At 44.9% G+C, this 13,962-nt stretch overlaps 1 protein-coding gene across 1 annotated transcript in view; it reads right to left on the bottom strand.

Annotated features, from left to right (window-relative positions):
• Window positions 1-13,962, bottom strand: part of PCDH15 (protocadherin related 15) — a 2,701,201-nt gene that overhangs the window by 228,316 nt on the left and 2,458,923 nt on the right. Inside the window, exon 30 of the mRNA XM_086921939.1 lies at window positions 7,547-7,765. Coding sequence (XP_086778065.1) covers window positions 7,547-7,765 — 219 coding nt within the window. The remainder of the gene's footprint in view (window positions 1-7,546; window positions 7,766-13,962) is intronic.

Below are 13,962 nucleotides of genomic sequence, written 5' to 3'. Positions count from 1 at the left end.
TATAATTGGTTTTTTAGGTTTAACCTACTGAGAGAATAGTGTTTCCCAGCATGAGCTAATTTACTTCTTGATTGCTAAATACAGCAGAAACTGAAATTGGAAGGGTCAGTCTTTCTGTATTGATTTTGTAATAATTTTGCACAACTGGATCTTGGTTTGCATCCAAAATAATTCATAACGTTTATTCCGAATATATAAACGAAGAATGCTACTTGCCTCGTTTCCACCAAAGAAAGACCCATGGTAGTGCTTAAATAATGCTGGCGGCGGGCTCCAACATTCTTATTGGTTAAGCATAACTTATTTTTTTTATTATCAGAGTTTGCCTTGGAGCAAAAGAGAGAAAAGCAGGCAGGGGACAAAGAAGTAGGAACAGTAACACAGGAAAACAGTGGTAAAAGGGAAAATCAGGGATGGAAAAGAACCTGCAAGAGCAGAAAGTGACTGAAAGTGTAGGGTTGTGGAAAGTGAAGTGAAGGGATTTTATAGAGCGCGACTGCTGCCCGAAGGCGTCCAAGCGCTGATAGTGGAAAAACAGATTCTGAGGGTAGGAGGGAGCAGAGGGGATTAGTTTCTGAATAGGAGTGTATTAAGTTCTTTGCGGAAGAGTAGAAGGGTAGGGTTGGCTCTAAGTGAGAAGGGGAGAGAGTGCCAGAGAATGGCAGCGTTCAGAGAGAAGGACCTGCCTCCTGCTCTAGCTTTTTTGATTCTTGGGACTACGGCGAGAAGTGCATTCGTGGAGCGCAGGGTTTTGCCGGGGCAGTAGGGGGAGAGAAGTGAATGGTTAATTTCCGGGCTTGCTCTGTGGAATGCTTGATGCGATATGCAGATCGCTTTGAACTTTATTCTCTCTCTGACGGGGAGCCAGTGAAGAGATCTGATCCCTGCCTTGACTGACTCTCTGCGAGGGATCTGTAGGAGAGTACGGGCAGCACAGTTCTGTGTTCTTTGCAATTTTTCCAACACATACTCTGGGGCTCCTAAGTATAGAGCATTGTTTGAAGTCCAGCCTAGATTGTATAAGGCCCTGAATGACCACTTGCTTGGCTTCAAAGGGTAGTAGTGGCAGTATTTTTTTCAACATTCGGATAATCCCGAAGCAGGTTGCAGCTGTTTTGGTTGCCTGAGTGTTTAATGTGAGTTTGTTATCAAGCCAAACTCCTAGGCTTTTTATATTTTCCTTGGGAGTTGGCATTGGTCCCAAGCTTGGGGGCCACAGCTGGTCATAGGTGGTGGGAGGAGAGGGGCCGAGGATCATAATCTCGGTCTTATCACCGTTGAGTTTTAAGGATGACATTGTCATCCATCTTTTGACATCCTCCATGCATGCTGCCAGATTGGGTTGGGGGGGCACGCTGCTTTTCTGTGTCAGGGAGACCACCAGCTGGGTGTCGTCCGCGTACGATATGATTTTGATACCGTATTTTTGGACGACACCCGCCAGTGGCCTCATGTACACGTTAAATAGCATGGGGCTCAGTGAGGAGCCCTGAGGCACACCGCAGTTTAGGGGTCGGTTTTTAGAGTAAGAATCGCCGTCAAAGACCTGGAAGGTTCTGTTGCTGAGAAATGAACTCAGCCAGTCTAGGGCGATTCCTGAGATGCCAAGATCGGAGAGTCGAGCTAGTAGAGTTTTGTGGCATACTGTGTTAAATGCTGCGCTTAGATCGAGGAGGACCACTGCCACTGTCCCTCCTCGATCCAAGATCTTCCTAGCTTCTTCTGTGATGGCTAACAGCGCCGTCTCAGTGCCGTGTCTGGGGCGGAACCCTGTTTGGGAGGCGTCCAGTAGGAGGTTCTCCTCGAGGTAGTTAGTGAGATGGAGGTTGACATGCTTCTCCAGGATTTTGCTTGCCCATGGTAGCAGGGAAATTGGGCAGTAGTTATTAGGATCTGCTGGGTTGAGATTCGGCTTTTTTAACAGTGCTTTCACCATTGCTTGTTTCCAGGCGGGGGGACCAACCCTGAGGAGATTGAACTGTTCAGTAGATCCAGAAGAGTAGGAAGAATGATTGGGTTGACCATATTCATCATCTTAGGGGGTGCAGGGTCGAGGGGGGAGCCGGATTTTACCTGAAGTGCAAGAGATTTGAGTGATTCCAGGTCTAATAATGGGAATTCATTCAGGTGAATTTGCGCAGGGTGTTCAGTTGTGCATGTGAGTTGTGGTAAAACAGTTTCTGAGTTGGGGTTTGTAAATGAAGAGTATATTTTATTTATTTTTTGGAAGAAGAATTCAGCTAATTCGTTGCAACGGGAGATGGAATCAAGGGTTGTGATTGCATGTGGGGAATTTTGGAGAGGGTTTTAACTACCTGATAAATTTCTTTGGGTTTAGACCTAGCTGCCGTGATTTTCTCATTGTATTAGATGGATTGAGCGGTGTTTATTTCTGATTTGTAGGCTCTGATATTTTCTCTGTACCTTTCTTTGTCGGTTAGGGCGTATCCCAGGCGCCACTTTCTCTCCAGTTTTCGGCACTGTCGTTTTAGCTCCCTGAGTTTATCCGAGTACCAAGGGGCGGTTTCTCTGGCTCTTTTTAGTTTGGTTTTTCTTGCGGGGAGGATGGTGTTAATGGAGTCCTCTAACCATTTGTTGAAGGTTATGCTATTTTGTTCCGAGTTTTTGGAGAGGATAGGCTTGGAGTTTAAGAGAAGGCCAGACCATGCCTCTAGCGGACGTTTCGACCAATTTCTCATCTTCCGAGTTATGGGAGGGGGGGCGGGGGGCGTTTTCTGTAGACCAGTCGAGAAGGATTAGATGGTGATCCGTCCAGGGTAGGGGATTGATGGAGCCGACTGTTAGTGTGGGGCAGTTGGTAAAGACTGGGTCAAGCAGGTGACCTTTGTCGTGGGTAGGCGCCTTTACCAATTGTTGTAGGTGGATTGCAGCTAAACTAGAGGTGAGCTCTCTGGCAGTGCAGTCCGTGCTGACATCAAAATGAATATTGAGGTCGCCCAACAGCGGGAAGTTCGAGGAGGTCATAGCAGTTTCTGCAGCGAGCGTAGGTAAAGAGGAGGGAAAATTGTTCAATGGGCCTGGGGGGCGATAAATTAGTGCACCTGTTAGGCTATCGTTAGGAGTAAGCTTGCGGCAAAAGGACAGAGGCATGAAGTGATATTAACACAAGACGGCCTTGCTGTTCGGCAATATTAATATTTCTAGGTGAAAACAGCAGGCCTCCAAACACAACTGTGGGCCCCTGCACTTTTTCCAGGAGACTAGACCTTTTAATAGACGCTTTATAGCTTGGTAATATACAGGCTTATATTGAAGCTGGAGAAATGTGGATTAATATTTCTGGAGATTACAGAACATATTTTAAAGACATTTTTTACATCACTGACATATAATTTGTCTTGATTTTCATAGTTTTATGTCGCATTTAAGCCACAATAATTAATTTGATAAGCTGCTGCAATTCCCCATCCTACTTTAGAAATCCATTAATATTAAAGAAGCAAATGCCATCTGGATATGTGCTGGGGGCAAGGAGAACAATAGATGATTTGCGCTTCTCCATTGAACTTAGGGTGACATGTCCCCTTTACCAGATTTACAGGAAGAACACCTGCTCGTAAGGTGCAGATCTCACTGCAAAGGCAGCAGCAGGGTTCACCAATAGGTTTCCTATAGGGGTCAGGAGAGGCACACCACAGAACCACTTGCCACTGTTTTCTGGGCTCAGTTAAATAATTGTGTGTGCCATGGCGATCCAGTATTCAGTCTGGCAAATGGATCTCCACCAAGTCTACTGAAGGCCCTTTCAGGTAATGCCTCAGGGGCGAATTACGAGTCTGGCAGTCCGTGGACCAGCAGACTTGTGGGGCACAACAATCTTCCAACCACCCTATTACAACTAGGGTGGTTGGGCTGCCCACAGACCACCTCAACCGTCAGGGATCAGAGATCCCTGTCAGTCGCGCAGTGGTCTTGAGGCCACAATATGCTTGGCGGTACTGCCGTGGTCCCAACAACCATATTATGAGTTTCCTCTCCACTGCAGTTTTCATACTGGTACCACAGCCATTAAAACCGTGGTGAAGAGGAAACAAAAAGGGAGCCCTACAGGGCCCCCTTATTCATCTGAGCCAGGGGATGCATGCAGGGGGGGCACATGTTTTGCCCCCTGCGTGCATACACCACATTACCTACATGCCATGGACTGCAGCAGTCCATGCGGTGCATGTCTTGATTATGACGTTCCCATTGTGGTCCCTATTTCATAGGCACCGCCGTGGAAACAACAAACAACCGCCTGTCATAACAGGAGAAAAATTCTAATCTGGCGGGCAGTTCATCCACAGGTTTTGCTGTGCGGGAGCCTGCTGGTCCCGCCCGCGCACCGGCAAACTCATAATCAAGGGCCTCATTTATGAGAAATGACGCATCGCTGCATGAAAGCAGCGATGCGTCACTTCTCAGTGCGCACTCCTTGCGACATTCCTGGTGCGTCATATTTAATGTATGACTCATCATGTTGCAATAAGTTACAGATACGTCAGTATTTCTGATGTATCTGTAAGCGCAAAAGTGACGCATTGCTGGAGTGTGTCACAAAAGTGATGCAACTCCAGCAATGCACCCTTTCACATGGGGCAAGCCCCATGTGAAAGGGCCTGCGTCAGTCTTATGCCTGCTGTGAGGCAGACGCAAGATTTTGACGCAACGGCGTCCTAAATGTGACACAGTGAAATCTCATAGATTTCACTGCGTCACTTCTACGACCCTTCCTTGCGTCAATACGCCCCCCCTTGCATACATTATACCTGACGCAGGTATAATGTGGTGCAAGGGTTTACAAAGTGATGCATCTACCTAGATGCGGGCACTTTGTAAATATGGCGCAACAAGGCGCATTTTTTACGCCACTGGTGCATCACAAAAGTGATGCACAGCCTCATAAATGAGGCCCCAAGCTCTTAGCCTCCTGACCTCCCTACAAGCCACTGTCAAATTGTGTAACATTATCATGTACAACCACCATGAGGTTTCACCACATATGTTCGGACAGTAAAACCAGAGCGTCTAAATAAATGAAACAACATTGACTCTGTGTGAATTCCAGATGAGGTTAGCATCTGGGTGCTAGAAAGTGGTAAATAGGGAGGTGGAATAACAGATTTCATTTTATTAAATAAAGATGATTTTTATTATTAAGTTCCATTTCTCCGTACTATAAACCACATTAAGGGAATTAATAGTTTTCCACTAGTCAGCCTATTCTATAAAAATAGTTTCAGAAGAAGGATGTGCTTTTTTAACTAAAAGATCATAGTGTTTTTTGAGAGGCATGTGTGTTCAATAATCTTATTAGAGAAGAGTCTGGATTGGCAATTTTAGTCGGGAGCCCCTCGAATTTCTATGGGGCCCATCTATATAGTTTCACTGCAGAACGTGACCTGTTTTTTGAACTTGTAAGTTGTTTGATCTTCTTATCGTAAAAACATAGTATTATTTCCCGAACCATATAAAACAGTTTAAAAGTAGCTCCAATAAAGTCATAGATAATATTTTTGCATGGCAGCCTGGGGTGATCAACTTACATTTTCTGCAAAACTTGCTTTCTACTAAGTAAATGGAACTTCAGAGCATCCATGTCTTGCAGCAACATTCTCGATCTAATTAAAACAGGCTCCATTATAGAACGCTGACATTTAAAAAAGATAAAGCAGCCCGGTTTTTTTCCCTTTCTTATAGCAGAGAGAACAGAAGCTAAATGTGTTATCCATGGGCAAAATATAAAAAGGATACACAGATGGAGGTTTCATATCAGGGCCGCGGAATGCCTTCAAAGACAATTAGTTGGCATCGTCCTATCTAACTTACCCAAACTCCTTTATTCAAAGCAGATATGTTCCTTCTTTTTAAAATATGTCTAGTCTTGGGACATTTGGTAATGTGGATTAGTCTGTCAGGAAGTTGAAAGTGATTGCTGACATTTTGACCCGTTTTATCCTCTCGTGGTTCTGTTTTTACCTGCTCTCACAAGGGAACATCTTCTTTCATTCTGAAATGCACCATACATTGTTAGGGAGGATGAATGTGCCCGCAGCCTTCACAGATCTCGGAATCAACATCCAAACTGGTCCCACTTAGAGTCAGTTTTTTGAATGAGCGAGCAAGTAACTAAAAATGTTAGTGAATGATTGAGAGAATTCATTATGGAGAAAGTTAGTGGATGTGCAAGTGGATGACTGAGAGCATAAGTGAGTGTGCAAGTTAGTTTATGAATGGATAAATGGCTAAATGAGAGAATTAATTAATTGAGAAAGAAATGAGCAGTAGCGGTTGGTAGTGGGAGTGCTGCTGGACAGTGACGTGGGGTGGGGGAGGGGCAGGATGGGGGTAGTAAACTACGGATTACAGCCAAATACAGGTAAGTAAATATATAAATAATTATAACGATTTTTTTTGCGCGCACTGTGCGCTCAACTAAATTCATTTTATTAATTTATATGTTTACTTACCTGTATTTGACCGTAATCTGTAGTGTACTACCCCCCCCCCCGCCCCTCCCTCACCCCACGTCACCACACTACTGGAACTGAGTGAGGTTCTCTGGTTGTAACTGAGCAAGTGAGTTGGTGAAGAAGTGGGTCATTAAATGAGAAACTGAGTAAATTCGAAATTGACTGTGTTTGTTAATGAGTAAGTGAGGGGTAATATTTCTGTAACACACAGCAAAAAAAAAGGAAATTATGTCCAGATAAGCGAAGTGATTTAGCAGTGACAAACTCTGCAAATCGGTAAATTTCTGGCTTTGCCAAGGCTACCTCACTTACTCATATCAACAAAAACATTTTGTGAGTTGGAAACATTTATTGACTGTTAAAATGAATTCTGTGGCTCATACCAAATTGCAATTTGGAAGGGGGTTGTTGTGAGTGCTCCTTCCAAAGGGTGTTTCGGTATGATATGTATCAATGGATTGGCTGTATATGCAGTCACAAATCATTTACCTGTTACCGACTTCCTGGGTGGAAATTGATTCACAAAGGGGAAGGATGCCTTCCCCTTTAACCCCTTCCATGCTCATGACGGAACGGTTCCGTCATGAGCGTCGGTTGAGCTGTGCTCATGACGGAACTGTTCCGTCATGAGCCGATAGGCTCATTAGAACCTTCAGCACAGCGCGAAAATGTGCGCTCGCTGAAGTGGTTAAGAGTCGTGGTGACAGCTTCAGTGTGGGAGGTATACATTGAATGTTTCCTGAACTAAAAATTGTCTTTTTTAAGCAGCCTGCTTCCTTTCAGGTACTGGAGCTGCATAAAAAAGTTTTCCATTTGGAAAACCATCTCTCAGTGTAGATCATTGAAGGAAATCACAAATTGAGCAGGTCTTTCTGCCACCATCTGCTATTCCTTATTTTGTGAACTGACCTATTAGTACATTAGTCATTTCGAAAAAAAATAATCGCTGCAAAAAGCCAGTGCAAAATGTGTTACTACTCTTTGTAACCGGTTTGTTAGTACATCTAACCCTTAATTCTTCACTATGAAACCTTTGCTTGAATAATCCACAAACACATTAGAAAAATACTTACTGTCTGTAGCTGACCATCACTATTAATATAGCAGGCATGCAGCAGAGGATGATTATTACTGCCAGAGCAAGTAATGCACCCTCCGTGTATCCGACAGCCTGGGCCTGTTTCTTTACATTGGCCACCACATCTGGGGTGCGAATTTCAAGAATGCGTCCTCCGGATCCTATGTAATCTTGAAACTGTTTATTGATATCTAGCACTTTGCCATCCAAGAACCTTTAGCGGGAGAAACAATAAGAATAACAAATACATAATTAAGAGTGCAAAAAAATAGTGTTCAAAGCAAAGTCAACATAATGAAATTACACAAGGGCAGAACAAAACGAATGTTTCAAAATCTAAACAATCAGTGCTCATTATATTAAATGCCAGAAGCAAATTAAAATGTATTAAATTCACTGAAAAGCAAACTATAATGTAATAACAATACTAACATGGAGTTAAATAACAAAAGAATCAACATAGAACATTGAATAAATGCATATGCTCCACTAAGTAACGCTGTAACTCATATATGTGTTCCCTAAAGAGGGTGTTTGAGATTGTGTTTATTAGTTTTGAAGTTAATGTAAAATAGTGCTGGAAGATTTGTCTCAACAGTGATTTTAATTGGTAGGGTCATTATTGCCAAAAAATAAAGTTTGCTTCAAAAACATGAAAGCCATACATTTGAAAGAAAATGTTAGCAACACTATAAAAAAACTAATTTAGGAAAAAATTATTAACATGTTAAAATCTGCCCAAATACACTGTAGTTACACTAACAAATAAACTAAAGAAAGATAGCTTGCTTGTTAAATCATGCTTCTGCTCTGAAATGAACACTGAAGTCCATGCCGCACAGGGCCTGTTGTGCCCTTCTTTATGCACCCAATTGCCCAGAGGAAACAGAAGGCCCTGAAGGGACCCCTTTGTTTCCTCTCCGCCATGGTTTTCATGGTGGAGGAACTGCTATGAAAAATGTGCTAGGAGTAAACTCGTAATATGCTTGGCATGACCACAGCTGTCACACCAGGCATGATACGGCCTCAAGACTTCCAGGCTAAGTGCAAATGGTGCCAACTTGTAGTGGGGCAGTCAGACCGCCAGTCCGGCAGTGGCTGAACCACCACCGCTGCGCCCTGTCCGACAGTCATCTTAATCAGGCCTTTTGTTACTTTTATGGAACTTGAAATTCTCCAGTTGGAGAGGGCAGGAGGCTGTAGGCTGTGAGACTTTCAGGAGGCCAGATACTTCTTTGGTGAAGGACCACTGAATTGTATTTGCAGTTGCAGAGAAAAATGTAGCAGAAGCAGCTGTGTAGTCAGGCCGACCAGCACTGTACCTCTGGAGTGTTGATGGGCAGGTGAGTCCAAGTCTTCCCTTTGTATTCAGAACAGATTTTAGCCAAAAATGGTTTAAGTTCCAAGTTTTGAAACTTTTCTATCTGGGTACATTTAGCACCACCACCAAGGGTCCAGGTCTACAGGGGCCCACTTGGGTGCTAGGTCTCACTCAGGCTGAGTCCAGGTGCAGGTTCAAGATGGTGGAGCCTGTTATGGCCCTTTGGCTCTAAACAGGATATCTGCAAACTAACCCCTGGAGTCACTCTGGTGGTTCTGGGTGCAGGTGGACAAGCAAGGCTCAAGCAGCAAGGCAGGCTTCTGAGGGTTTAAGGTTGGCTCCAGGCAGGAAAGCAGTCCATCCAAGAGCAGCAAAGCAGTCTTGTGGAGTACACATATCACAGTGCAAGACAGTCAAGTCTAGAACTGAAGAATGAATATATCAATGAACAAGTGAAAATGACTTATAAAGTGCAACAATTGCCAAAATGTGTCAAGGTGCTGATAGCAGTTAGTCTTCGGAAGGAGAGAAATAAGAAAGAGGTGACTAATGTCCACAACAGAGTGAACAGCCAGGTGTTTAAGGCTGTGTGAAATAAGATGTGGGATTGGAGACTGGAAATTGATAGCGAGTACCACAATATGGATGCCGCCATTGAAAACGCTCTGCCTCACTATCTTGATTTACTATACTTTAGGAATAATGAAGAGATTTTTGCCTGATGATTGAAGCTGCCGGGAGGGAAAGCTGTGCTGAAATAGATTCCTGAGTTGTTTAGGGCCTCTGTTGTCAGGAGCATTGTGTACCAAGGAAAAATTAAAGGCAATTCTCTTGTTCACAGAGAGCCGGGGAAGTTTACGAATCCCATCAGAGACAGACTGTGATTTAGGGATGTCAAGAATAAGTCCGGCTGCTGTGTTCTGGACTAGTTGCAGTTTCGCAAGGGCAGTCTTATTAATGCACAGGTAGAGGGCATTGCAGCAGTCTAGTCTGGACTTAACAAGTGCCAAAGCCACTTGCTTCATGCCTGAAGAGGAAAGAAGGGAAACAAATTCCTCAGGGATTTAATTATCCTAGAGACTGTCCTATTTGTCTGTAAATCAATCAATAGACTTATATCAACCTGTACTCCAAGATTTTTTAGCAAAGTCTGTTGGAGTGGGTATGGGCCCCAGCCTTTCAGGCCACCACAGATTGGACCACATGAAGGGTTGCCCACCAAAGATAAAACCCGCTGTCTTATCCCCATTCAGTTGTAGGTACTGTCTCTCCATACATTTGGCCACTGCAACATGCAATTTTTAAAATTGGAGGCAGTTGCATTGATGTCACTCAAGATAGACACAATGATTTGGGTGTCATCAGCATAGGAAAGAACTTGGAGCCAAAACGATCTGATAAGTTTTGCTAGTGGGGATACATACAAGTTGTGTAGCGTAGGGCTCAAAGAAGAACCCTGAGGCACCCCACAAGACAGCACTATGGAATCCAAGCGAATCTGCTCCACTGTTACCATCTGTGATCTGTCACTTAGAAAAGATGCCAGGATTTTAAGTGTCACGTCTCGGGGAGATGGTATTGAAAGCCACAGATAGGTTCAAAAGACCAGAACCGCAGCCTCCCCGGCATCCACCATGGAACGGATGTCATTGACTGCAGATACTAGTGCCATCTCAGTCCCATGGTTACTCCTTAATCCACAATGAGAAGCATTTATGAGTTGGAATTGTTCAAGGTAGTTCATAATCTGGGAGTTCAGATGCTTCTTAAGGATTTTAGTGGGTACAGGTAGCAGGGAGATAGGGTGGGAGTTTTTTTGGTCCTGCGGTATCCAAATTGGTCTTTTTGAGCAGCTGCTTGACTACCGCCTTTATCCATATTAGAGGAAGACATCCAGATTCAATGACTTCAATAATGGTTTCCGTAAGAAGAGGAACTATACTCTTTGCCCCAAATTTCAGAATATCAGGGGGGGGAAGTAAAAGACGATAGGCTTGCTGAGGGAAAATCTCAAATTGACTGATTCCATTGAAGGTCAAAAGCTGCCTGAGATGCTACATTCAAAGAATTAGAGAGAATAGAGCTCTGGAGCTCCAGATATTTGTATATATCCACCACTTTGGAATAGAAGAATTTGGCCCTTCGGTCGCAAACGTCTTGGGAATTCTCTGTATGCAATGGAGCTGAGGGGATAGATAAGAGATTGATTAGCTTAAAACGATCTTTAGTGGATTTGGCTGAGACGAGTTAATTGGTGCAGAACCGCTATTTTTCCTCCTTGATGACTGCTTCATATTTAGCCAGCATAGCCTAGTAGGCAATTTTTTCAGAATGGAGGTAAGATTTCCACCATGCTCCTTCCTGGAAATGACAAGCCTGTCTAAGCAGCCTAAGTCTTTCTGAAAAACATGGTGCTTTGGGCTTCTTTCTTCTTAAGTGGGTTACCTTGAGTGGGTCCACAATATCAATGGATGCCGTGATCCATAAATAAAATTCAGTGGCTGCTCGCTTGCATCCTCATGAGCTGTTCATTTGAAGCTGTTCAGTGTATGGGATAATTCTTCTGCTTTGAGCCCTTTGTAGTTCCTTTTAAGAAGAGAGTTTTTACTATCAGTAGGATAACTATGGAAAGAGGACTGGGAAAAAGAGGAGAGAACAGCAACATTTTCTGTCCAAGTGACGAGAAAGCGGCTAGCTACTTTACGCCGGGCATCATTGGTGAAAATGCCATCCAAAATGAGGCCAGCTTTATGAGTAGCAGACGTGACTATAGTCCACAGCAGGACATTACTTCTTTAAATGCCAGAGGGTCCTTATAGATGTCACTCTCCAGATGGAAATTAAAATCTCCTGGCACAGTGAGATTATTTTTACCCAGAAAAAGTTCTAGGTAGTGCGCTAACCTGGTGGCCTACAGACAAGGATGGCGGAAAAAGATCTATTAGGGCCAATTTTTAAAGAGAAAAATAGTGTTTCACAAAGACCAGAGTCATGAACTGGAATAAAGTTGCAGGCATTCTCACTTTTGTATATCACTGCTAGCCCACCCCCTATTCTACAGACTCTATTGTGTCGCTCAATAAGGTAGCCTGGAGGAACAGCATCAACCAGGTCGGACCAGAACTGTTTTTGGCCCAGGTCTCTGTAATGAAGACCCAGATAGACTTTTGGGTAGTAATAAACTCTGCAGCTTCTACTTTGTTTTTAAAACAGCGCCGACATCCTAGCACCGTTGAAAAAACGTCAAATCAAACTAGGCAGCAAGAAGGCCTCTTGGTTCAACAATGATCTCAAGAAATCTAAGAAACTCTGTCGCTCCCTTGAGAAGGCCTGGAAAAAAGACCCAAATACCAGCACCAAGGACGCCTTTAAAAACGCCACCCGTATACACCACCAACTGATCAGGAATGCCAAGAAAGCCGCTCTCAAGGACCGACTAGATAGCAACGCCCACAACAGCAAGGAATTATTCAACATCGTCAAGGAATTCACCAACCCCTCAGCCAACTCCAACGACATCACCCCCTCTCAAGCCCTCTGTGACTCCCTAGCCTCATTCTTCCACAACAAGATTGCAGACATCCACAACAGCTTCGACAACCAACCCGATGACCAACCCACGCAACCCTCTGCAGGACCCCCACCCTCCTTGAACATCCTCAATGACTGGAACCCAATCTCCACTGAGGACACCATCCGCCTGATGAACTCCATCCACTCAGGATCCCCCACAGACCCATGCTCTCACCACATCTTCAACAAAGCAGACTCCATTATAGCACCGCACCTCCGGGACGTCATCAACTGCTCCCTCAACTCCGCCACCTTCCCGGAATGTTGGAAACACGCCAAACTCAGTGCCCTTCTGAAAAAACCCACAGCCGACCCCACCGAACTCAAAAACTACCGCCCCATCTCGCTCCTTCCATTCCCGGCCAAAGTCATTGAGAAAGCTGTCAACAACCAGCTCGCCGCCTTCCTCGAAACCAACAAATACCTCGGCTCCTCACAGTCCGGCTTCCGTACCAAACACAGCACTGAGACCGCACTCATCGCAGCAACAGACGACATTCGTACTCTGCTAGACAACGGAGACACAGTCGCCCTCATCCTTCTCGACCTCTCCGCAGCCTTCGACACAGTTTGTCATAGCACCTTAATACAACGCCTCAGAAACATCGGAATCCAAGGAAAAGCACTGGAATGGATCACCTCCTTCCTCACCGGAAGAACCCAGAGAGTCCGCCTCCCTCCATTCCACTCAGAGGCCACTGAAGTCATCTGCGGCGTACCACAAGGGTCCTCACTCAGTCCCACCCTCTTCAACGTATACATGAGCCCCCTCGCGACCATCGTACGCCAACACAACCTCAACATCATCTCCTACGCGGACGACACTCAACTGATTCTCTCACTCACCAAAGACCCTAACACCGCCAAAACCAACCTACATGAAGGGATGAAAGAAGTAGCCGAGTGGATGAAGCACAGCCGCCTGAAACTGAATTCTGACAAAACTGAAGTCCTTATCCTTGGCACCTCCCCCTCCGCCTGGGATGACTCTTGGTGGCCAGAGGCCCTTGGAAGAGCACCCATCCCGACGGACCACGCACGGAACTTAGGTGTCATCCTGGACTCCTCTCTCTCTATGAACAGACAAGTCAACGCCGTCTCATCTTCTTGCTTCAATATTCTTCGCATGCTCAAAAAAACATTTCGCTGGATCCCCACCAAAACCAGAAAAACAGTCACCCACGCACTGGTCACGAGCCGCCTGGACTACGGAAACACCCTATACGCCGGTACCACCGCAAAACTCCAGAAAAAACTCCAACGCATCCAGAACGCCTCAGCCAGACTCATACTAGACATCCCACGTAAAGACCACATCTCTGGACACCTGAAAAACCTCCACTGGCTCCCCGTTAACAAGAGGATTACTTTCCGCCTCCTAACCCACGCACACAAAGCACTCTACGAACTTGGACCCGAATGCCTCAACTCACGACTCTCCTTCTACACCCCCTCCCGCCACCTACGATCATCCAACCAAGCCCTTGCAACTGTACCTCGCATCAACAAAACCACCA

This window comes from Lissotriton vulgaris, chromosome 5, assembly GCF_964263255.1.
Source record: "Lissotriton vulgaris chromosome 5, aLisVul1.2, whole genome shotgun sequence".
In the NCBI taxonomy this organism is placed as follows: domain Eukaryota; kingdom Metazoa; phylum Chordata; class Amphibia; order Caudata; family Salamandridae; genus Lissotriton; species Lissotriton vulgaris.
Note: the sequence above shows the minus strand (reverse complement) of the source record. Positions and strands in the feature narration are given on the sequence as shown.